This window comes from Hemitrygon akajei, chromosome 8 (assembly GCF_048418815.1).
Source record: "Hemitrygon akajei chromosome 8, sHemAka1.3, whole genome shotgun sequence".
Classification (NCBI taxonomy): domain Eukaryota; kingdom Metazoa; phylum Chordata; class Chondrichthyes; order Myliobatiformes; family Dasyatidae; genus Hemitrygon; species Hemitrygon akajei.
The window spans coordinates 34,578,084-34,604,771 of record NC_133131.1 but is presented as its reverse complement, the minus strand read 5'-3'; the positions used below and the strand labels follow the sequence as shown (position 1 = coordinate 34,604,771).

General features: G+C 41.1%; 1 protein-coding gene across 2 annotated transcripts in view; it reads left to right on the top strand.

Moving 5' to 3' along the window:
- Nucleotides 1-26,688, top strand: part of LOC140731786 (syntaxin-1A) — a 301,889-nt gene that overhangs the window by 257,993 nt on the left and 17,208 nt on the right. Inside the window, exons 8-10 of one of the 2 annotated variants that reach the window (XM_073053581.1) lie at nucleotides 5,187-5,324; nucleotides 8,677-8,787; nucleotides 20,268-20,688. In XM_073053581.1, the coding sequence (XP_072909682.1) occupies nucleotides 5,187-5,324; nucleotides 8,677-8,787; nucleotides 20,268-20,345 (327 nt within the window). In that variant the 3' untranslated portion in view covers nucleotides 20,346-20,688. Of the gene's footprint in view, nucleotides 1-5,186; nucleotides 5,325-8,676; nucleotides 8,788-20,267; nucleotides 20,689-26,688 lie in introns of those variants that run through there. The other variant, XM_073053580.1, reaches the window with a different exon arrangement.

The window sequence follows — 26,688 nt, the reverse complement described above, 5'->3', positions numbered from 1 at the left end:
ACTATAGAATAAAAAACCTCAGGGTAAACATACCTGCACATGTTGTGATTAATATATCTGCCACAGGTATTTCTGTAACAGTTGGTAGAACTGACCATACAAAGCCTCACGGAGTCTAAGTCCCGCCTTCACCTTGCATGAGATGTGTAATTATTTGGATTAAGAACAAATGGGCTCACAATTATGAGTTGCATCTATGAGGCCATTTGCAACAGTAGAATTAAGGTTCCCCAACATACTTCATTCTACCATTACCATTCAGACAGGAGCAGTGAAAACAAGACACCAATGTAGTGAAGCTCCAACACAGGAATGGGGTGCATGCTGAACAACAGATAGAGCTCAGTGATCTCATTAAAAGCATCAAAATGGTCCAGTCTTGTGTCACATTGTGAACAAAAAGTAGTGGAGAATTAAACAACTTATCTCAACAAGCTCCCAGAACATCCCTGTCCCTGAAAATCCATCTGACATGTCAATGGCATGGTCCTTCTGAACTGCACGCTAGAGAAAAGGCCAGTTTTAATCCATTCAATTCATATACAATTAAGTACTAATAAATGGCTGTGTGCTTCTGACACAGCAAAATCCATGAGTCTTAACAACACCTTGTCTATAGTGCAGGGGATTTGTGCTTTCGATTTGCCACTAACTCTAACTAGAAAACTGGAGTATACTTGATGAAGTGGAAAGTTTTCCACTGAGTCCTGTTCATCAAAGCAGAATTAATCCAGTAGGGGTATTTACTGTCCTGTCCATCTGTACCTGGTCATGTTGGATCTCTGTTTATTTTCTGTTCTTCCAGGAGTCAGGAATGATGAGCAGTCTTATTTCTAAAATTTCAGTTTATTTAGAGTACAAACAAACATACTAATACTAAGCAAACTAAATGAAGAGCTGAAAAATGATGCTAAAGGGTGTCTGGATGTGAAGACAAAGGAATCAGAAGGTATAGAGTTTCTATGGGTTGAGTTAAGAAATGGCAAGGGTAAAAGGACCCTAATGGCAGTTGTATACAGGCCTCAAACAGCAGGAGATAGAAAAGGCATGTCAGAACGGCAATATCCATGATAATCATTGGGGATTTTAACATGAAAGTGGATTGGGAAAACCAGGTCAGTACTGGACCTCAAGAGAGAGAATTTGTAGAATATCTAAGGGATGGCTTTTTAGAACAGCTCGTTGTTGAGCCCAATAGAGGATTGGCTGTACCGGATTGGGTGTTGTGCAATGATCCAGAGGTGATAAGAGAGCTTAAGGTTAAGGAACCCTTAGGGAACAGTGATCACATATGATTGAGTTCACTTTGAAATTTGAGAAGGAGAAGCTAAATGTCAGTATTTCAGTGGAATAAAGGAAATTACAATGGCATAAGAGGGGAACTGGCTAAAGTTGACTGGAAAGGGACACGAGCAGGAAGGACAGCAGAGCAGCAATGGCCGGAGTTTCTGCAAAAAATGAGGGAAGTGCAAGACAGATATATTCCAAATAAGGCGAAATTTGCAAGTGGAAGAAGACACTACTGTGGCTGACAAGTGAAGTCAGAGCCAAAGTAAAAGCAATAGAGAAAGCCAAAGCTAGTGGGAAGATGGAGGATTGGGAAGCTTTTAAAAACTTGCAGGAGGAAACTAAGAGGGTCATTAGGAAGGAAAAGATTAATTATGAAAGGAAGCTGGCGACTAATATCAAAGAAGATACTAAAAGCTTTTTTAAGTGTATAAAGGGTAAAAGAAAGTTGAGGGTAGTTATAGGACCAGTAGAAAATGACGCTGAAGATATCGTAATGAGAGACACAGAAATTGCAGAGGAACTGAATGCGTATTTTGCATCACTCTTCACAGTGAAAGATATCAGCAGTATACCGGACATTCAAAAGTGTCAGGGAAGTGAAATTCGTGCAGTGAAAATTACGACTGAGAAGGTGCTCAGGAAGCTTAATGGTCTGAGGGTGGTTAAATCTCCTGGACCTGATGGAATGCACCCTTGGGTTCTGAAGGAAGTAGCTGGAGAGATTGTGGAGGCATTAGTCAAGTCGTCAACTTTTATTGTCATTTCGACCATAACTGCCGGTACAGTGCATAGTAAAAATGAGACAACGTTTTTCAGGACCATGGTGTTACATGACACAGTACAAAAAAATAGACAGAACTACGTAATTAAAAAAACACAGAGAAAGCTACACTAGACTACAGACCTACACTGGACTGCATAAAGTGCACAAAAACAGTGCAGGCATTACAATAAATAATAAACAGGACAGAAGGGCAAGGTGTCAGTCCAGGCTTCGGGTATTGAGGAGTCTGATAGCTTGGGGGAAGAAACTGTTACATAGTCTGGTCGTGAGAGCCCAAATGCTTCAGTGCCTTTTCCCAGACGGCAGGAGGGAGAAGAGATTGTATAAGGGATGCATGGGGTCCTTCATAATGCTGTTTCCTTTGTGGATGCAGCATGTAGTGTAAATGTCCATGATGGCAGGAAGAGAGACCCCGATGATCTTCTCAGCTGACCTCACTATCCGCTGCAGGGTCTTGCGATCAGAGATGGTGCAATTTCCGAACCAGGCAGTGATACAGTTGCTTAGGATGCTCTCAATACAACCCCTGTAGAATGTGATGAGGATGGGGGGGGTGGGAGATGGACTTTCCTCAGCCTTCGCAAAAAGTAGAGACATTGCTGGGCTTTCTTTCAACAATTAACAATGATCTTTCAAGAACCAATAGATTCTGGCATTGTGCCAGATGACTGGAAAATTGCAAATGTTACTGTGCTATTTAAGAAGGGTGGGAAGCAGCAGAAAGGAATCTATAGACCTGTTAGCCTGACATCAGTGGTGGGGAAGTTGTTGGAATCGATTGTTAGGGATGAGATTATGAAGTACCTGGAGGCACATGACAAGATAGGCCAAAGCCAGCATGGTTTTCTGAAAGGAAAACCCTGCCTGACTAACCTACTGCAATTTTTTGAGGAAATTACAAGCAGGATAGACAAAGGAGATGCATTAGATGTGGTATCATGGATTTTCAGACGGCCTTTGACAAGGTGCCACAGAGGCTGCTTAGCAAGATAAGAGCCCATGGAATTACAGGGAAGTTACCTGCATGGGTGGAGCATTGGCTGATTAGCAGAAAACAGAGAGTGGGAATAAAGGGATCCTATTCTTCCTGGCTGCCGGTAACTAGTGGAGTTCCACAGAGGTCGGTGTTGGGACCACTGCTTTTTACAAGGTATGTCAATGATTTGGACTATGGAATTAATGGATTTGTGGCTAAATTTGCTGATGATACAAAGAGAGGTGGAGGAGCAGATAGTGTTGAGGAAACAGAGAGCCTGCAGAGAGACTTAGGTAGTTTAAGGGAATGGACAAGGAAGTAGCAAATGAAGTACAATGTTGGGAAGTGTACGGTCACGCACTTTGGTGGAAGAAATCAATGGGTAGACTATTATTTAAATGGGGAGATAATTCAAAAAGCAGAGATGCAAAAGGTTTTGAGAGTCCTTGTGCAAGATACCCTAAAGGTTAACCTCCAGGTTGAATCACTGGTGAAGAAGGCAAATGCACTGTTGGCATTCACTCTTGAACAAAGAGGATAACTTCCCTCAGTTCCATTTGCCCCATCATTGAAATCTCCCTACAACCAATGGACTCACTTTCAAGGACTCTTCATTGCATGTTCTTGATATTTATTGCATATTTTTTTATTAAGATTCATGATTCAAAGATTCAAAGCAGATATATTATCAAAGAATTTATGAATTATACAACTTTGGGATTTGTTCTCTCACAAAGCAAGAAACCCAAAAGAACCCATTTAAGGGGGAAAAAAATGAAAAGACTATCACCCAGTCTGCAAAAATAAGCAAAAGAAACACATATCATGCAAACAATTGAAGCAAACAACAACGTTCTGAGTTAAATTGAGTTCTCAGATCTGAACTCCAGAGCAGCCCAGAGTAGGCCCAAGGCCTCGCTTGTTAGTTCATCACATTAACGGGGATGGAGCACAGCAGCTGGGGCAGTCTTCATAGCCTCAGTGCCATGGAAAGAAGAGTGACCATCGTAGGGAGCGAGCAAAATCAGCTCTCGCCTCTGATCTGGGCTGGTGTTTAAAATGTTTGATAGGTGGATTGTACCTTGCACTAGGACCCAGCTGCTGCAAAGGGTTGGGGCCTAGACCACGCCACCTAGCAACTCGCTCTTTGCCTAGATTTTGCTGCCCAAGCTGTTCTCAAGCTCTTCAAATCAGCTTGGCACATAGAGCAATCGAACCTCACACCTGGGCCAGTTGCATGGGCATCAAATCTCCTCTGCCCCAACTTCTTCTCTCTGATTTGCTCACCCCATCTGCATCGATTCTGCATCCCCTCATCATCGCTCACCCCCTCATTGTTTGCGGTGATAATTTAACACAATTTACCTCAGAAAAGGTGTTTTTATTGATGTTGTTAGTCAAATTTCCTGCCGTTTTAGCTACCAGTAAGTTGTCACATGCATTTGGTAGTGCCATCTTAACGATCCTACTCCCATGGAATATTATTATCATTTCTTCTTTATGTAGTTACACAGTTTGTTGTCATCTGCATGCTGGTTGAGTGGTCTTTCATTAATTCTGTTACGGTTATTATTCTATTGATTTGTTGAGTATGCTGACAAAAATAATGAATCTCACGGTTGTATATGGTGACATATATGTATTTTGAGAATAAAATTTACTTTGAACTTTTGAACTTTGTCATTTGATGGAATGTGATGCTCGGAATGTCTGATAGTTTCAGGAAACTTTCTATATATAAGTGTGTGAATGGTGATGCAGTCTTCACAAGGGGTAAAGATGTATTGCTCTTAAGGATGTCACCTCATGAGGACTGTTGGTTTATTGAGAATCTCACTCACTGAATTCCAGGAATGTAAACTTGCTAAAGCAATCAATAAAAGAAACTGATGCTAAGTGATTTAAAAATACTATGCCCCATACCAAGGCAGACAGAGATGACATGTGCAAGTCCTGATAGAATGGTAAAATTCAAGCTATGTAAATATAATATTTTTCTGATCATGTTGCAGTCTTTGATTCTAAATCATCTAATGGTGAATCCTAGGATTTGTCCTAGAATCCTGGCCATGCTCGAAAGTGTTCTAATGAAGACTGGATGACCAGCTGATTCTGTATGACTTTCTCTCCCTGTAGATCATCATGGATTCCAATATCACGAAGCAGGCACTTAATGAGATTGAAACACGACATCATGAGATCATCAAACTGGAGAACTGTATCCGGGAACTGCACGATATGTTCATGGACATGGCAATGCTGGTGGAAAGCCAGGTAAGATGCAACTTAAACAGAGAAACATCTCACCTTGGCTCTGTTATCTACACAGGGGAAAGGTCCGGCATGGTCAGTGATAGTGTGGTGAATTAAAATAGAACTTTCTCATTCTGTCTTCTTGAGGATTTTAACTGCCGGAATATCTTTGATCGGACAAGAACTTTTATGTCCACACGGCTGTGAAGTATCGCTTTACACTGTTTTTGATGCCATTGCTCAGTGACTTATGTTCTCATATTCAACATGCTGAAGTTAAGTAGAAAGGTTAATCTCAGTTTAATCGCATTACAGAAGCAAGAGTTGGTTATATATTAACTTGAATCTGCTCCACTAGGATAATGACTGCCTGCTCTCATACCCAAACCCACATCCCTCCAAAAATCTACAGAATTCAGTCCTGAATGTCACTGAGTTATGTGGAACCCATTAACCATGTGTTTAGTTTCCAGAATTCCCCGAACATTCTTCCTCGGTTTCTCTGGTAACCAATGCCATGTCTAAGTAGCAACACAGAATGGGCCTTCCGGTCCTTCAAGCCATGCCCCCAAGCAATCCCTGGGTTCATTCTAGCCCAATTACTTTACAAAGACCAATTAACCTACCAACCAGTACGTCTTTGGACTGTGGGAGGAAACGGAGGCACCCAGAGGAAATCCACACGGTCACAGGGCAAACGTACAAACTCCTTACAGGCGGTGGCAGGAATTGAACCCGGGTCTCTGGTACTGTAAAGCATTGTGCCTATCACTAGGCTACCTTGTTGCCCTGGTAGCGTAGTGGTAGCACAATGAGGTCTTGAGGTCATGTGGTCTGCTTGAATTTACACACGCCGGAGAGAGAGTTTGTCTCATTGTTAACAAGAGGCATTCTGCGCTCCAAGCAGACAGCCACCAATCCACCACTCAAAGCTGGGAAGGTAATTGGTTCTTCCATCATGACCTTGCTATCTGTCCCTCAAAGAAGTGGTGCAGTTACCTCCCTGACTCCTAAACTAAAGACAACAGAAAGGGGCAATCTGTCCTGCTATTTAAATGAGCATTTAGACCTGAACATAGTCATGGCTCTTCCCACAGCCAGACCCTGAACCCTTTGTCTCTGAGACATCTTTTATCACCCTTTATCCTTCAAGAGGGCCTTGATGGAGGAATGGTGAAGCTCTGTAATATCTGACTCAGACCCAAGTTTGCCCAGGGCAAAATCTTTGCTGCTTGACCCAGCCCCAGTCACTGTTGAAGCAGCCTCACCCCACCACTGTTTGACCCCTGCCAGTTATTTTTACTGATCACTTCATATGACCACTTCCAAACTCTTCTCAGTCCCCACCCTCCTTCTCTCCTTCCCCTCACCTACTGCCCACAACTCTCCAAAATCCCGACCAACAGCAGTTCCAGCTTGTGAAAAACTGAATTCAAACCAACTAAAGGAAAGTCATAATATGTGCTGCAATAGAGATCTCTATTGCATTCATTCACATTTTCACTGCGAGGCTCTCACTGTGAGCCTGTTCTTCCTACGCCGGTAACAGCCTCTATTTTCTCCTGCTGCTAATACCCTGGACTGGATGGTGGAGGCCGGCAGGTAATATATTCCTATGTCTGTAGCATGCAGTAACAGTGCAGCTTGCATGATTGCATGTTCATCCAACCATGTGCATGACCTTGGGTTGTTTAAATGTGGTAACACAGCCAACAGAGTGCAGGTGTGGCACTACGAGATCGTTTGGTTTCTCGGCCTAGCTGTACTCTGCATCCCCTACCCTGGCAGCAGAGTTGCTGGATAAAGCTATCACTATTTTTGGAGCATGCACACCCTTGGGATTGGTGGACAGGGTAAAAATTCACGGAGGGTTTTGAACTATTGGAAGGAAAATGCATAGATAGACTCTTTGCTTCTTTTTCATGGACTCTGCATCTGAGAAAATTGTGGAAGGTGAGAAATATTTACAGAGGCCCGTGATCTGCAGAGAAATTTCCAGGGGAAATTTATTCCAGTTTAGAAGCCCAAAACAGCAAAGATGAAAGTCTGTGTAGCTTTATTCAGAAACAAAAAAGATCATCTGTAACATTCAAAAACCAAATCTATACAGTACCGTGGGTGATTTCAACAAATTTCCATGTGGGTGTTATTAGACCTTAAGACATAGGAGCAGAATTAGGCCATTCTGCCCTTCAAGTCTGCTCTGCAATTCCATCATGTCTGATCCCAGATCCCACTCAACCCCATACCCCTGCCTTCTCACCATATCCTTTGATGCCTTGACCGATCAAGAAATCATCAATATCCACCTTAAATATACACACAAACTTGGCCTACACTGCAGTCTGTGGCAGAGCATTCCACAGATTCACCACTCTCTGGCTAAAAAAAAATTCCTCCTTATCTCCGTTCTAAAGGGTTACCCCTCAATTTTGAGGTTGTGCCCTCTAAGTCTGGTTATTCCCACCAAAGGAAACATCCTTCCCACATCCACCCTATCTAGTCCTTTCAACATTCAGTAGGTTTCAATGAGATCCCCCCCACTTCCTTCTGAATTCCAGTGAGTACAGCCCAAAGCTGCTAATATTCCTCATGTGTTAACCCCTTCATTCCTAGAAACATCCTCATGAACCTCCTCTGGACTGTGTCCAATGACAACACGTTCTCAGATATGGCGCCCAAAACTGTTGACAATATTCCAAGTGCAGCCTGTCTAGTGTCTTATAAAGGCTCAGCATTATATCCTTGATTTTAATATTCTATTCCCCTTGAAATAAATGCCAACATTGCATTTGTCTTCTTTGCCACAGACGCAACCTGTAAATTAACCTTCTGGGAGTCTTGCACAAGGACTCCTAACCCCCTCAGCACCTCAGATGTGGTGTGATGAGCAAACAGCAGGGAGAATAAGTGCCTCATTATTCTGTTGTAGGACAATGATTTTGTACTGTATTGCTATTCAGTTAAGCCATTAGTGAGCACACAAGGCAAAAGAAATGGCACTTTGCAACAGGCATGAATCACTGCAGGACTCTAGTGGGAAACCTCTTTCAGACTTCACATGATCCCCTAGAAGAGATACTTGTCAAGTATGGGAGGAGGAATTGAGGAAAAGGGTCATGCTTTTGACATAATTCCTTGGAATATAGAACACGTTTCAGGAATGTGAATCGTTTTCCTTCTCTTTCAGGGTGATACGGTCAACAGTATTGAGAGGAACGTTGCCATTGCAACAGATTACATTGGACAGGCAAAGGACAACACAAAAAAAGCAGCTAATTCTCAGAGTACCAGCAGACGGGTAAGTGACGGGAGATGATGGCATCTGAAACACATTATTTTCATGCATTTCTGCTCTTTCCTCGATGCCCAGGGAGAGATGATAGACAGGATTGAATACAACGTTGAGCACTCAGTTGACTACGTAGAGAGGGCAGTGTCTGACACGAAAAAGGCGGTTAAGTACCAGAGTAAAGCGCGACGGGTGAGTAACATGTGTCACTAGCGCTGCATGTGTATGGATGACCTCTTTGTATTTCCCACCATTCCATCACGGGAGGCTGTATGTACAGTACAGAAGTGTTTCTCAATCCCACAGTCATCTCATTGTGTAATTGTCTTTCGTAGTCACTCAGCGGCTGGTCAAGATTCTTCCCACCGAGGCTGTCCCATGCTGTAATAACATTCATGTATTTTATAAACAATATCACTGGCCTTAGGGCCAGTGTTAAGAGGGTCAAACTCTTCATGCAACATAATTGGCTTTAGGTCTGGGGATCTTTCACAGAAATGTACCCAGTATTATTTTCTTGGGAACTTCAGCTGTTCTGAAGTACATATGTTGTATTATGTTGCTGCATGACTTTTCACATGCTTAAAAGGTGGAATTAGAAATTTACAAATGAGAAACAAGATCATTCCTGACACACAGGAAAAAAAATTATCAAGTACATGAGCTTTTGATCCAGTGCCATGTATCTCTTTACCATGTAGTTCAGACCATAATTTACATGATGTCTTCCAGTCATTTTCTTCACCTCATTAATATTGCTTGCCCTGGGCGATACTACTGTTAAGCAATTTGCTACACAATGTAATAACATTGATGCACCATCAATAACTCTCGGAGACGTGAGGCAAGAGATAGGCTTTTATTAGCTGGAAGAAAGCACTGCCAGCAGCAAGAGACCACCACACAACATCTTGGAGACTGAGGGAGGAGCAGTGCCTCCAATCGCCTTTATACAGGAGTCTGTGGGAGGAGCCACAGGAGCAGTCAGCAGGGGGGCATGTCCAGACAGGTATATGTAGTTCACCACAAACACAGAACATCTTTATATACCGTAAAGGCGCAACTAAGAACTAAGTGAAGAATGTGAACTGAAATCTCAACCACACATAGGAAAATAGGATGATGCTAAAACCTTGCCTTTGTGAATATGGCCATCTATTCACAATAACACACACTGAGGCACAGTCTGTTATAACTAGTACGTGATGTGGATAATGCAGTGTACATCAGCTGACCTGTCACCCATATCAGATAAAAATGTTACAAAAGGAAAGGTAGAGCCTTCCAATCTGAAATCCTAACAGAGGTATATGCCCTTCTTGTTACACTTACTGTATTCTGTGGATCTTTCACTTGATCCTCTGAGAAACCATTTTCATTTGTACCTCTGATCAAACACCAGCCATTCATTCATATTCCAATGTCACTTAGTGCCCCATCTGTCACTTAGCAAGCTAATGTAACGAGATGTTGTGCCAGCTCTATTTGCAGAAGGATTTGTGGAATTTCAGAGCTGAACTTTGCATGCACTGACTTAATAATCATTTCACGACATGGTGGAAAACTGGGGCGGGGGGTGGGAAGCAAGCTTCACTTTCCTCTTACTAGCTATCTTAAGACTCTGCTAATATTAACAGTATTTAACTCAACGCTACTTATTCCTGTATATATGTCCTTAGTGCAAGCTATCCTACTGTAGTATAAACCACAAGAGATTCTGCAGATGCAGGAAATCTCCAGCAATGCCCACAAAATTCTGGAGGAACTGAACAAGTCAGGCAGCTTCTGTATGGGGGAATAAACAGAGGACATCTTGGGAGAAAAAGGAAGAGGGAGGAAATTACCGGATGTTAGAGCAATCGATTCAAGGTAATTTATCATGTCTACATCATGTTAATGGTAGTTTCTCAGTGGCGCTCAAGTCGGAAGAGCAACACCTCATATTCCACCTGCGTAGCATGAACGTCAATTGGTAATTTCTCCTCCCTCCCCCACTCTTGTTTTCCATTCCCCATTCTAGTTCCCTTCTGCCCCTTTTCCTCTCCTCACCTTTCCATCACCTCCTTCTGGAGCCCCTCGTCCTTCCCTTTTTCTCCATAGCCCACTGTCCTCTACTATCAGATTCCTTCCTTTTCAACCCTTCTTCCAAATATCACCTCCCAGCTCCTTAATTTATTGCCCCCCTCTCCCCTGTGCCTACCTTCCCCCTCACCTGGTTTCACTGGCAGCTTGTTCTCCTTCCCTTCTTCCCCCCCCCCCCCCCGCCCCACAATTGTTTACTCTGGCTTCTGCCCCATTCCTTTCCAGTCCTGATTAAATGTCTCAGCCTGAAACATCAACTGTTTATTCCCCTCCATAACTGCTGCCAGACTTGCTGAGTTCCTCCAGCATTTTGTGTGTCCCACTCTAATCTATTTAATATTCAAATAAATGATAGATCTTAGTATGCAATACACCCCCAATACAAATCAATGAGTTATAACCTGATATATTACTTATTTATAATATGCATTTCAAGCCTCTGATCTCTCCCAGCAGAGAATTCAATATGTCCTTGTCAGATCAATACCAATGCAGTCTCCTATAAATAAACCTAGCCTGATACTCACTCTGTTGTAATTTACCTGAACTGAATGAAATAAAATCTCTCCAGTGTGATTTGCCCAACAAGTCAGCACACTCAGCAGCCAGATTCTGCTTTATTTTTCCACTTTCCTGGCTTGTATAGTATCAAGCATCTTCAGCAGATGTAATAGTTTAATGTAAGGAAAATTCTTAGTGTAATAACAAAAAAAGCACATCTGGTTTGTGCCTTGATATGCAAACTCTTTATATTTTTTAACCTCCTATATTAGCCTACCTCAGGTTTTCCCTAATTTTTTGGTACAATCGTCTTAACACCAGTTACTTATCATGATCTCATCTATTCCAACACAATCCATACACCTGTAGCATATATTGATTCCAGCTGAGTCCTCTCTGTTCAACTGCAAACATTGCAGTACCTTTATAATGCAAGCAATCCCTAAGATATGTATATTTAAAATTAAAATAAGCTCTGTTGACGTGGGTGAGAAGTAGACCAAATGCCACTGAAGCATTTCTTTAGGTTTCAACCCAATCTCCGGCCAACAAGGATGTCACATTGATCAATGTGCAAGGCTCTGCTAAGCCTGCACATTGATCAAAGTGACATGCCTGTTGGCTGGATATTGAGTTGAAACCTAAATAAATGCTAAAGGAGAACAAAAGAGACTGCACATGCTAAAACCTGGAACAGAAAATAATGCTGGAGAAGCTCAGGAGTTCAAGCAGCACCAGCGGAAGTAAAAGGCATAAGTCGATGCTTTGGGGTGAAAGTCAGCAACCCCTGAAGCAGGGTCTCAACCCGAACGTTGACTTACACCTTTTGCCTCTAAATATGCTGCTTGAGCCACTTGTCCAGTATTCCGTTCTGTGTTGCTAAAGAAATGCCACCTTGTCAATTATGAAGTAATATGCAAATACATTCGATATGCTACAATTTATCTTAGAAAAATCAAAAAAAAAACAGATTCTGTTGTGTGCTATAGATGTTAGAACTTAAATTGCCATCTTTCTCAAGTTCGGGTGCAGTCAGGTAACTATCCCCGAAGTATGCTTTCATTGGTTTACTGCACAAACTTGTTAGAATTAATATGCATAAAATATCATCTTCAATGAATCAGACCAACTGGGTTGTGGAGTGGAATTTAATCTAATTTTTCATCAAGTATACCAAGGGACATATTAGTCATGAACATCACCTGTCATGTTGTACAACGTAAATGATCATGGTCTTCCATCTGTCGCTCTCCATGACTGCGATTGTTCTTGGAAAATTTTTCTACAGAACTGGTTTTCCATTGCCTTCTTCTGGGCAGTGTCTTTACAGTCGGGGTGGAGGGGGAGGGGAGGGGCTAAGCAGGTGCTACACCTTGACCAAAGGTGACCTGCAGGCTAGCGAAGGGAAGGAGCACCTTTTACCACCTTTGGTAGAGATGCATCTCCGACCCGCCACCCAAAATTTTATTTGGTATATTCATTATAGTAATATAAAAATACTTCATATATTTTTATTAACACCACAAACTGTGTTTATCATTAAAAATACAGAATTTAACCTGTGTCCTCTCCTTCACCTCTGAGTAACCTAATTAAAAACCAATAAATATCCCTTATTTTCATTACTGAATCACTTCTTAAGTGTACACTTGATCGTTTCTTAGTCAGTTGTATATTTTTGATCTCTTATAAACAGAACAAATTTTAGGTTTCCCTGAACATAAATTGAATCTTTAAGTAACACTATCTACCTTATCCATGCCTCTCATAACCGTATATTCCTAATATGTCATTTTGCCTCCATTGCTGCCGTGGAGAATGGGTCTATCATCTCCTTTCTCCTCTTAACTAAAATTGTTCAATCCAGGCAATGGAATATCTTCTGTAGTTTCTCCAGTGCAGTGTAGTGATTAGAACTGCACACAGTATTCTAATTGTGGTCTAGCTATTGTGTTGTAAAGTTATCACATAATGTCCAAACTCTAATATTCTGTGCACCAATCAATGTAGGCTAGCATGTCATATGCTTTCTTCATCACCATATTGACCTGTGTTGACGCTTTCGGGGAACTCTGACTTCTAGGTCTTTGTTCATTAATATTAATTATATATCCAGTCATTTATTGTATTTATCAAAATGTGTCACCTCAAACTTGTTGTAATTAAATTCCATCAGCTCTGCCCAACTCTCCCATCTGATTTATATACTGTTATGACCTTGGGCAACTTTCTCACTCTCCACAACACCATCAATTACAGTATCATCTGAATAGAAATCATTCTTGCTATTTTTACAATTTGTTACTGTACATCACAACGAGCAAAGGTCCCTGCAGCAGTCTCTGTGGCAAATTACTGATTGCAAATTTCCATCCTGAAAAACTTCCTTCCGACAATATCCTCTGCCTCTTATCACCAAGTTAATTTTGGATCCAAAGCAACACACACACACACACACACACAATGCTGGAGGAAAGCAACAGGTCAGACATAATCAGTGGAAGTGAATAAACAGTTGATGTTTTGGGCTGAAGCACTTCCTCAGGACTGGAAAGAAAGGGGGAGGAAACCAGAATAAAGAGGTAGGGGGAGGGGAAGTAGGGTAAACTGGAAGGTGATGGGTGAAGCCAGGCAGGTGGGAAAGGTAAAGGGCTGGGGAAGAAGGTATCTGAAAGGAAAGGAGAGTGGACCAGTGGAGAAAAGGAAGAAGGAGGGGCTCTGGGGAAGCTAATAGGCAAGGGAGTAGAAGAAGTTAGAGGCCAGGGTGGGGAATAGAAGAAGGCGAAAGGGGGAGGGAGATTTTCACCGGAAGGAGAAATCGATGTTCATGCCATGAGGTTGGAGGCTAACCAGACAGAATACGAGGTGTTTCTCCTCCACCCTGAGAGTGGCCTCATCATGGCAAAGGAGGAGTCTATGGACCAACATATCAGAATAGGAATGGGGATAGGATTTTAAATACTTAGCCACCAAGAAATTCCGTTCTTGGCATTTGCAGTATTGGATCCAATTAGCTGCCTCACTTTAGATCCTATGTGCCTTAAACTTCTGGGTCACCCTAACATGCAGGGCCTTGTTAAACACCTAACTAAGTCCAAACAGGCAATATCAACCACCCTGCCTTCATCAATCTCCTCTGTTACCACCTCAAGAAACTTAAAAAATTGTTTTATGAAATTCTTTTTAAAGAGTAATGGTATTAATCATAATTGGATAAAATATTTGTTAGAATATTGAATGGTGGATAATATGCTAATGCTACAAATGTAAGAAAGACATATTTCAAAAGACTTGTGTTTATTTGAAAAATATAAATGGGATATTCTGATGATGAAAAAAATAGTCTAGAAAATTTCAGGATTTTTAATTGGAATTTACTCAGTGAAAAATAAACCGTAACAATAAAGCTTTTAAAAAGGAAGTTAAAATTATTAGGTGAATTGTGATTAAAATACAACTACAAAAGTGAAAATATGCAGGAGCGTAACTTTAAGGTGGTTGGAGGAAAGTTTAGTGAGGATGTCAGAGATCTCTTATCTTCAGAGAATGGTTGGTGTGTGGAACGTGCTGCCAGAGGTAACGGTAGAGGGTAGAGGCAGATATATCAGCGACATTTATTTTTCTTATTTAGAGGTACAGCATGACACAGGCCCTTCCAGCCCAGAGAGCCACACCGCTCAGCAACCCACCTATTTAACGCTAACCTAATCACAGGACAATTTACAATAACCAATTAACCTACTAATCACCTTAATTTAATTGAATTTAAGAGGTTTTTTAAATAGGCATATGGATGAAGGAAAATGAAGGTTTACGTGGGAGGGAAGAGGAAGATTGATTTTCAAGTAGGGTAAAACTACCTCTACTGTATGTTCTATAAACAGAAATGCTCAAAAAAAAATCTGAATAACAATGACAAATATACACTCATTAAAACTGAATGGTAAGAAAAAAATTACACAAGTAAAATGATGGTAGAAACCTGGATTTAGCAGTTGCTTAATCACTACAAGTCCCTTTTTCCTCTGGGAGACTAGTGTAGCTGCTTGAGCTTGTTATCAGATTTCTAAGGATGATAATAGAAGAGCCAGACAGTATCGTGGTAATGACAGATGTGATTACTAAACAGTTTGCAAATAGACGATTTGTACATGTAAGCCTTAATTATCAGTGCATAAGTACTTTAATAGCTTAAATTTCCCATTACATTCCTCCTGATATTAAGGTGCCTGTAGGTTGTACGACTGCTAGCCTTTGAAGTAATGCAACAATCTATAATGCCAGTTTATGATCATGGCAACGTGTAATATGGTGACATCCCATTTTCAATCATTGTCCACACACCTACAAAACCTACAACACTACAAAACTGCTACTGCTGTTCAGGAGGATTTAAACTAATGTGGCAGGGGGATGGGAACAAGTGCAGAGAGACAGAGGGGTGTAAAATGAGGGTAGAAGCAAAAAGTAGTAAGGTGAAAAGTAAAAGCAGCAGGCAGGCAAATCCAGGGCAGAAAGCAAAAAGGTCCACTTTTCAACATAATTGTATAAGGGCTAAGAGTGTTGTAAAACCAAGCCTGAAGGCTTTGTGTGTCATTGCGAGGAGCATTTGTAACAAGGTGGATTGCAAATAAGGGGTAGGTCATTTAGGACAGAGTTAAGGAAAAACTTCTTCTCCCAGAGAGTTGTGGGGGTCTGGAATGCACTGCCTCGGAAGGTAGTGGAGGCCAATTCTCTGGATGCTTTCAAGAAGGAGCTAGATAGGTATCTTATGGATAGGGGAATCAAGGGATATGGGGACAAGGCAGAAACCGGGTATTGATAGTAGTTGATCAGCCATGATCTCAAAATGGCGGTGCAGGCTCGAAGGGCCGAATGGTCTACTTCTGCACCTATTGTCTATTGTCTATTGAATTGAATGTGCAGATAGTTATTAATGAATATGATATAGTTGGGATCACAGAGACATGGCTCCAGGGTGACCAAGGATGGGAGCTCAACATCCAGGGATATTCAATATTCAGGAGGCATAGACAGGAAAGAAAAGAAGGTGGGGTAGCATTGCTGGTTAGAGAGGAGATTAACGCAATAGAAAGGAAGGACATTAGCCTGGAGAATGTGGAATCGATATGGGTAGAGCTGTATAACACTAAGGGGCAGAAAACGCCGGTGGGAGTTGTGTACAGGCCACCTAACAGTAGTAGTGAGGTTGGGGATGGCATTAAACAGGAAATTAGAAATGCGGGCAATAAAGGAACAGTAGTTATAATAGGTGACTTCAATCTACATATAGATTGGGTGAACCAAATTGGTAAGGGTGCTGAGGAAGAGGATTTCTTGGAATGTATGCGGGATGGTTTTCTGAACCAACATGTCGAGGAACCAACTAGAGAGCAGGCCATTCTAGATTGTGTATTGAGCAATGAAGAAGGGTTAGTTAGCAATCTTGTCGTGCGAGGCCCCTTGGGTAAGGGTGACCATAATATGGTGGAATTCTTCATTAAGATGGAGAGTGACGTAGTTAATTCAGAAACAAAGGTTCTGAACTTAAAGAAGGGTAACTTTGAAGGTATGAGACGTGAATTAGCTAAGATAGACTGGCAAATGATACTTAAAGGGTTGATGGTGGATATGCAATGGCAACAATTTAAAGATCGCATGGATGAACTACAATTGTTCATCCCAGTTTGGCAAAAGAATAAACCAGGGAAGGTAGTGCACCCATGGCTGACAAGGGAAATTAGGGATAGTATCAAGTCCAAAGAAGAAACATATAAATTAGCAAAAAAAAAGTGGCACACCTGAGGACTGGAAGAAATTCAAAGACCAGCAGAGGAGGACAAAGGGATTAATTAGGAAAGGGAAAAAAGATTATGAGAGAAAGCTGGCAGGGAACATAAAAACTGACTGTAAAAGCTTTTATAGATACATGAAAAGAAAAAGATTGGTCAAGACAAATGTAGGTCCTTTACAATCAGAAACAGGTGAATTGATCATAGGGAACAAAGACATGGCAGACCAATTGAATAACTACTTTGGTTCTGTCTTCACTAAGGAGGACATAAATAATCTTCCGGAAATAGTAAGGGACCGAGGGTCTAGTGAGATGGAGGAACTGAGGGAAATACATGTTAGTAGGGAAGTGGTGTTAGGTAAATTGAAGGGATTAAAGGCAGATAAATGCCCAGGGCCGGATGGTCTGCATCCCAGAGTGCTTAAGGAAGTAGCCCAAGAAATAGTGGATGCATTAGTGATAATTTTTCAAAACTCCTTAGATTCTGGATTATTTCCTGAGGATTGGAGGGTGGCTAATGTAACCCCACTTTTTAAAAAAGGAGTGAGAGAGAAACCAGGGAATTATAGAGCGGTTAGTCTGACATCGGTGGTGGGGAAAATGCTAGAGTCGGTTATCAAAGATGTGATAACAGCACATTTGGAAAGAGGTGAAATCATCGGACAAAGTCAGCATGGATTTGTGAAAGGAAAATCATATCTGACGAATCTTATAGAATTTTTTGAAGATGTAACTAGTAGAGTGGATAGGGGAGAGCCAGTGGATGTGGTATATTTAGATTTTCAAAAGGCTTTTGACAAGGTCCCACACAGGAGATTAGTGTACAAACTTAAAGCACACGGTATTGGGGGTATGGTATTGATGTGGATAGAGAATTAGTTGGCAGACAGGAAGCAAAGAGTGGGAGTAAACGGGACCTTTTCAGAATGGCAGGCTGTGACTAGTGGGGTACTGCAAGGCTCAGTGCTGGGACCCCAGTTGTTTACAATATATATTAATGATTTAGACGAGGGAATTAAATGCAGCATCTCCAAGTTTGCAGATGACACGAAGCTGGGCGGCGGTGTTAGCTGTGAGGAGGATGCTAAGAGGATGCATGGTGACTTGGATAGGTTAGGTGAGTGGGCAAATTCATGGCAGATGCAATTTAATGTGGATAAATGTGAGGTTGTCCACTTTGGTTGCAAGAACAGGAAAACAGATTATTATCTGAATGGTGGCCGATTAGGAAAAGGGGGGGTGCAACGAGACCTGGGTGTCATTGTACACCAGTCATTGAAGGTGGGCATGCAGGTACAGCAGGCAGTGAAAAAGGCAAATGGTATGTTGGCATTCATAGTAAAAGGATTTGAGTACAGGAGCAGGGAGATTCTACTGCAGTTGTACAAGGCCTTGGTGAGACCGCACGTAGAGTATTGTGTGCAGTTTTGGTCCCCTAATCTGAGGAAAGACATTCTTGCCATAGAAGGAGGTTCGCCAGATTGATTCCTGGGATGGCAGGAGTTTCATATGAAGAAAGACTGGATCGACTAGGCTTATACTCACTGGAATTTAGAAGATTGAGGGGGGATCTTATTGAAATGTATAAAATTCTAAAGGGATTGGACAGGCTAGATGCAGGAAGATTGTTTCCGATGTTGGGGAAGTCCAGAACGAGGGGTCACAGTTTAAGGATAAAGGGGAAGCCTTTTAGGACCGAGATGAGGAAAAACTTCTTCACACAGAGGGTGGTGAATCTGTGGAATTCTCTGCCACAGTAAACAGTCGAGGGTGGTTCATTGGCTATATTTAAGAGGAAGTTAGATATGGCCCTTGTGGCTAAAGGGATCAGGGGGTATAGAGAGAAAGCAGGTACAGGGTTCTGAGTTGGATGATCAGCCATGATCATACTGAATGGCGGTGCAGGCTTGAAGGGCCGAATGGCCTACTCCTGCACCTATTTTCTATGTTTCTATATCCTAGGATAAAAACAGAAGTTGCAGGAAACACTCAACAGGTCAGGCAGCATCTGCAAAAAGAGAAACAGTTAATGTTGTGGATCAAACGTTTACTGTTCCAGGATACTGTGTGGGAAGGGAATTGAGTTTACATTATATGTCAGTATACCTTTGGTGCTTAAACATTACTGCATTTTAATTTTTCTTTCCATGTTAGCCCAATGCTGGGGCTTCAATATTTTGCCTTTCATTTGAGGATTTTGTTTCTAGAAAGGCTGAATATTGAGGAGTATGAGGAGTTTAGTCGATGGTTGTACAACACCTGAGATGGAAGCATCCGTTTGATCTACAATACCCAAGGAAGCTTCAGCTTTTAAATAAAAGCACTGGTATGGTGTAAGCAGATCAATTGCCCAGTTCCCCTAAATCCTCCACTCAATTAGTGACTGTTGCAACCACTGACTTTTATGATGACATCATTTCAAGCTGATGTTAACAGCTCAGCACAGGTGCATAAAGCAAGGTAGAGGTGCGGAGTCATCATCTTCAAAATTACCTGTTTACCATTTTGCCGCAATCTCTGTACTATTTTTGAATCGCAGTTACTCCAGGTTTTGATGATTCTTGCTTGAATTCAGTGCTAAACAATGCTCTTCCATATGCTGTCTCAGAGTTCAGCTGCTGTGTGTTAAGATGTGTCTTTTTAGGGTTGATCTATTTAAGAAAAGCTGAGCCTTAAGGTGAATCATGTGCTCAGTGCAAAACCTGATTGCCACCTCACTACTCTGGAGAAAGTAGAATGGGCGCAGTTTGCATGTCCTGCTATTTTGGCTGTGCCAAAGGCTTTGCATTGTCTGGCCGAGTCATTGGTGTTGGGCGTTGATCTGTGGGAACCAGATCTAGAAAGCAGTAAAATCTTCTGCGATGCCCATTTGCAGCTGATCACTAAGTCCATTCAAACTGAAAGGCGGTTTTCATAACCTGACAACAAAGCACTTTACAGTGGCAGTTTGTATGTCTGTGGCAAGAGTACACTCGTCTCAAGATGTCTACTGGAGAAATGTCTGAGCTGCTTTGAAGGGACCAAAGCGTTGTAAGCGCCCACTGATATTTATCCATCAAAGGTACTGCCACAGTCTTATATTGAATTCAATTGGGCATCCAGCATTATCTAACATTGCCACAGAGATGTGAGGACATGTTTGGTGTCCTGTGCTGATTTTGGAATGGATTGTTCCTGCATGTAAAATATACCCTGTGATCAGTCAGCACTTCGCACCGCATTCTGAATGTTTTACTTGTTCTTGCATTTGTTTTGTATGCTAAGCCTCATCTAATTGTTTTCTTGCTTCCCACAGAAAATGATCTTTATAGGAATTTGCATTGCTGTGGTACTGTTGGTTTTCATCATTGCTTTGGCTGCGTCTCTCAGTTAATGCTCCAAAGCAGCATGATCCCATCGAATCATCCTGACTGAGACTAAGGCTGGGCTTTTGTTCCATGAATGCTTAAGTGAAAAGGAAAGACAACAGCTCACCATTACTGAACATTTCCATTTCATTTTGTCAACACCTAGGATTGTCCAGAAAGGTCTGCTTGCAGCCACCAAGAACATTATTCCGGCTTGAGTTCTACTCTCCAGTGCGGACTTTGTTTGCTTTGGCATCTCTATAAACTGAAGAGAAACATCAGGATTCAAGCTGCATTGTTTTATATATCGTATATTGATTTAATTTCAATGCTAAGATTTTAGAAACATTAAATTAAACCTTGCCTTAACAGATTATGATCCATGATTTTGCCAATTTATCAGGTCACTGTGGAAGCAGGTGTAGTTCTGCTGTAACAGATTCTTTAGATCAATTACTCCCCACTCACTTAATCCCCATTCTGTGACTTCCTCTGACTTGCCTTTCTGGTTTTCTTCCATTACTCTTCCTCTCTTTCACTCTTCCCTCTTTGACTCTGTCTCTCTTCAAACTTTCACCCTTCTCTGCAAACGCCAACCAAGTTTCACAAGATGAATGCAGAATTAGTTCCCTGATCCTGCTCTGTCATTCGGTGAGAACCTGGAAGATCTGATACCTCACATATGCGCCTCCTTGGGGAGAAAAAGCCACATCCCCAGTGACCCCTAGCAATTCCTGACCACGACTTGTAGAAAAGGAGCATTCAGTATGGCACTGAGAACCACAGGTTCATACATCAGGACATAGAAGCACAGCACAATCATCAGAACGAACTCATAAGCTACCTACTCACTCACCCTAATAGCCAGCTCCTCAATTTGTGATAGAGTCTGTCAATGCCTCATCATCCACCTCAGAACGAGGGTAAAACAAGTCATCCTCAATGCCAAGGGCCTATCTAGTAAAAAGAATCCTTATTCCAGTTGGTTAATAAAATTAAATATAATAATTCAAACTTCTACCAATATTTATGTGTGCATATGTACACTGGGCTCATTCCTGTACAGTATTCAATTTTTAAACTGTCCTATTTCACTCTAAATGTCAAAATCAGTGGGAATATTTTTCTTTACTTAGTATATGTTCTGTTTAATATCTTGAAAACTTGCATCAGATAACCCTTTAACCTATGAAATGACACAAAATACGACCTTTGTTTGCATCATTTCTCTTTGTAATTTAATCCATGGGATTCAGTTTGTGCTTCTGAATTTGGTTATTTTGTGATGAATTTGCTTTCTGTTTTCCAAGGCCAAAATATCCTTCCCAATGTCTTGTGAGCAGACAGCTCCCAGAGTGCCTAGAGCACAGTATAACCATGATGTGTCTATTTATTAGAAGAGTTTTTCATCCTCTTTTTATTTTACTTCTATAGATATTAAACTCAATATTCCATTTGCTTGGTTATTTTCTGTACCTGTGCAGGATGTTTGAATGATTTATCCAATCCTCTTTGGATCTCCAGTATTTCTGTCCTAGTCCTGTCAGTCCTGTTTTGCTTAAACCACTAATTCTTTGTAATTGAATATTCTCTTCCATAATGCTTTCAATTTTGCATGTCTTTGTGGCAGGCAAATTCAATATCTGGTTTTCTGCTCTGTCATCCAAGTACATTGAATTGTTGCAACCTCAGTGCTAGTTTGCCAATTTGAACATGTGCCCTTAACTCTGACATCTGTTTGCTGCCACCCAGTCAATATCAAGCTGCTGATTGTCCACAAGCTCCTCTATTAGCTGATGACTAATTCTGAATCGCTTCTGAAAGTCCATATAAATGGTACTTTCGATGTGCCCTATAGGCTGATTTATTTATCAGTTCAACCTTCTGAGGTCACTTTAGCTGAGATTTCTTATCCTAAACTACTGACATCCAAGTGTTGAGATGTTTGGGAATTGAATTCCCACACAATTGTGAAAGTCTCCAACTTGCTAGACAGGTTCTGCCTTTGGTTTCCTGGCCATTCCTTATGGAATTGAATGACGATCCATGAATTTGCAAAGTCAAAAGCACTTGTGCTGGAGAATCTTTCTGCTTAACTTGCATCAGTAACAGCTAATCTTTTCACCAAAGTAGAGAGGAACTTCTGTGTAAAGGACAGGCAATATAATCATGTTAATTTGGATGAGTTAAGTTTGCTTTAATATTTTAATTATTTTTAAAGAGTTTCAAGTAATTTATTTTTAAGAGTTTATTTTTACAATATGTCGTTGTTTCATTGATTATTAAATTGTTTGGATGCTCCTGAATATCAGAGACATTTGGAAGCAGTCAGAGTTCTTGACAGCCTGATAAAGCTTCTATTTTGTTGTCAGATTTTTCTTTCAGCTATTGCATCACGTGAGACCCTGTCACTGTGAAGGGCCTCTCCTTCTTAGAACAGGATAGAACTAAACAGGATGTTGACAGTGAAGGATAAACAAAATATAACCTCATAGCTACCATATCTGAGGAAGGGCAGCATTCCATCCCCTGGAAGGTATGGCCTACTATTGATTAACATCCTCCATTGCAAACATCTCCAAATATGCCACATATACCAATTCATGGCCCTCTAGAAATAGAGGCTCTATCAGACGGATATTATCTGACGCAGAGATCAAAGCAAATCGTCGCCAGGAAGATGCCCTTTAAAGAAGCTGTACAGACACCACTGAGCCCACTGGCATTTTTTCCAATACTCAACGTTTGTTGAGTATCCTAAATTTCCTGATTGATATAATTGGAAATTCCAACCATCTTCTCAGGAAAATTCAGGTCATTAAGGCAGCAAATCCAGTAAAAAATAAGATTAAAGTGCAGGAAAAAAATGTGATGCTCTGAAATAATTAAACAGTCAGATACAGGAAGAGGAAAATATACAGGAGCAAGAACATATTCAGGTACAGATGCAGGAATGAGAATAGTTACTAGAATATCTGAAGTTGCAAACAGGAACAGAGAAAAATTAAAGAATTAAAAAATGTAAATCCACCTATCTTTATATTAAGAAGTATTCTACCTTTTGCTTATTTTGGATAGTTATCCTATGGTGCATTTACTAGAACCATAGAATATTACAGCACAGATACAGGCCTTTTGGCCCTTCTTGGCTGTGCCGAACCATTTTTCTGCCTAGTCCCACTGACCTGCACCTGGGCCATATCCCCCCATACCCCTCTCATCCATATACCTGTCCAACTTTTTCTTAAATGTCAAAAGTGAGCCTGCATTCACCACTTCATCTAGCAGCTTATTCCACACTCCCACCACTCTCTACGTAAAGAACCCCCCCCCCATGTTCCCTTTAAACTTTTCCCCCTTCACCCATGATCTCTGGTTTTTTCCTCCCCTGGCCTCAGTGGAAAAAGCCTGCTTGCATTCATTCTATCTATACCCATCATAATTTTATACACCTCTATCAAATCACCCCTCATTCTGCTATGCTCCAGGGAATAAAGTCCTAACCTATTCAACCTTTCTCTGTAACTCAGTTTCTCAAGTCCCAGCAACATCCTTGTAAACCTTCTCTGCACTCTTTCAACCTTATTAATATCCTTCCTGTAATTAGGTGACCAAAACTGCACACAATACTCCAAATTCGGTCTCACCAATGGCTTATACAACCTCACCATTACATTCCAACTCTTATACTCAATACTTTGATTTATAAAGGCCAATGTACCAAAAGCTCTCTTTACAACCCTATCTACTTGTGACGCCACTTTTCGGGAATTATGTATCTGTACTCCCAGATCCCTCTGTTCTACTGCACTCCTCAGTGTCCTACCATTTACCTTGTATGTTCTACCTTGGTTTGACCTTCCAAAGTGCAATACCTCACACACTTGTCTGCATTAAACTCCATCTGCCATTTTTCAGCCCATTCCTCCAACTCGTCCAAATCCCTCTTCAAGCTTTGAAAACCTTCCTCACTGTCCACTACACCTCCAATCTTTGTATCAATCACCAATATACTTATCAATGAATATAATAATACTCATTTATATAATCGTTGACTAAATAATCAAAATTCATCTGTCAGTTCTCCCAGAGTCTAATGAAAAATAAAACTTTCTCTAGTCTCACTTCCTGCATTTTTTTTGCACCATCCACTAAGTTGTTATCATAACTGTGCAGACTAAACTGGGGAATTATATCCTGAATGCAGTTTGACCTGTGGCTTGATTTAACATCACCTTCAGTTGTTAAACTGTTTTTTTGACAGGTTTTTCACTTGGACCTTCCAGATTTTAATATTTGTACATCTGACCACCTGTAGCTCTACATCCCCCACTCCATTAAAAGAGTGTGTATCCTCTAACTCTCTCCAAAAGTGAATCTCTTCTCCTTTCTGCACAGTTCAGCTATTAGTTAACTGCTCAGTGTACTAGCCTTAACACCCACCATTATTCTTTGGAATTTTGATATTCAATCTGCTAACCAATCCAAAAGTAAAACCAGCGATTGCTGGAGGTACAGATAACATTTGTGGAGAGAGAATAAGTCCTCATGTTTCAGATCAATAACTCTTCAACACAAAATGCACCTGCTTTCCATTGAACTCCAATATTTATATTGGTGGTGTAGGAACAGCTATGAGAGTAAGTCTGGCTGTAGTTATAATGCTGACTAAGCAATCTGCATGTGTTGGTGCGTGGCCTAGTGGGCAAGGCATCAGACTAGTAACCTGAAGGTCACTGGTTCGAGCCTCAGCTGAGGCAGCGTGTTTGTGTCCTTGAGCAAGGCACTTAACAACACATTGCTCTGCAACGTCACCGGTGCCAAGCTGCATGGGTCCGAGTGCCCTTCCCTTGGACAACATTGGTGGCGGAGAGAGGGGAAGGGCAACTGCCGGTCTCCCATACAACCCTGCCCAGGCCTGCGCCCTGGAAACTCCAGGCGCAGATCCATGGTCTCTCGAGGCCGACGGATGCCACCATCTGCTATTTTGCCACTGGGTTATAAACCCTCGCCAAAGGGACTGCAATATAGTGAAGGGTAACCACCTTCCAATATCATGCATTGACTTCTGCATGTGTGGCAATTTGCATTTATGTATGCAGAAGTAAGTGTCTGGTACCACATCCCTGATTCATGACTAAATGTATGGTCTCCAATAAAAGTCACTGGGTCGCAATTAGACTTTCTCCCCTGAGACTAATTGTGCTGCCTTTCTTTGGTTTGTGTATGTGGCTAAATATTGCAGAGGGTCATATATATTAATTCACTGAATCATCACAGATGCTCAGAGAGTTAATTTCACAACAAAAATGAAATTGTACATTACAGTTTACAGTTCCATCATACTAAGGCGAACATGAACAACTGTCAACATTTCTAATTGGAACTATATATATTGATATACACTGTTGTGTACAGAATTGATTTTAATTAATTAGTGACGAGTGTAAGATGGAAAAAATGCAATAAATCATTGATCTCAAAGAAGTTACCAAGTGTGACACCATCTTCTGGAGTGCTAGTAAATAACAGAGAAAGTGAGGCTGCCAAAACAATAGTGCCCTCCAAGGAAAAGCATAAATGTGTTCACGATGTAATAAAAGCATAATAATTTCTCCCCAAAGGTTAAAAAAAACTATTGCCATGGGAAAAAAAAACATTGTGTTACAGCATGGATCCTCTTTCCTTTCCCCATTACTGTTAATGAATGCTTTACCAGAGAGTATTATATAGCTGTGAAATTACAGTTGTGGATTGTACAGTTTCTTTCTAGAAGACCTATAAATTGCTATTTTCTACGCCTTCCTTACATTTCTCACTTTCTATTTATCCATTTCTTTTGCATGTGTGACTGCTCTGTAAAGTGCAAAATAACTAAAAATTGTATAGCTCATTCACAAGTTTTGGGTGAGGTGAAGAGTGACTTGCTCAGTGGGAAACTACCGAGTTTCTCTGACAGATGTTGGAGAAGCTGATGATTCTATGATATCGTGGAATAGGAGGAAGATCGGGCCGCTCTTATAGTCCAAATCTTCACAGATGGAACAGGCAATCATAATGATGAATCTATTGTGTGTTACAATGCTGTACAGTGCCTGAATCAGGTAGAAGCTGATTAACATTCCTACATGCAGACATGCACTTTACATCCAGGCATACAAACTTGCATTCTTTCACTCACACCCCATCAGGAATTATCTCATGAAACCTTATTATTAATTCAGAATTGAAACAAATTGGGTTATGAACCCCATCCTTATTTCACAAAACCAATTCCTTTTAACACGTTTTTCAATTACAGTGTATACAAAATTGACAACAACAAGCTGACTAGTCAATGCATTACTAGCTGGCTAAGACTCCAGTCAG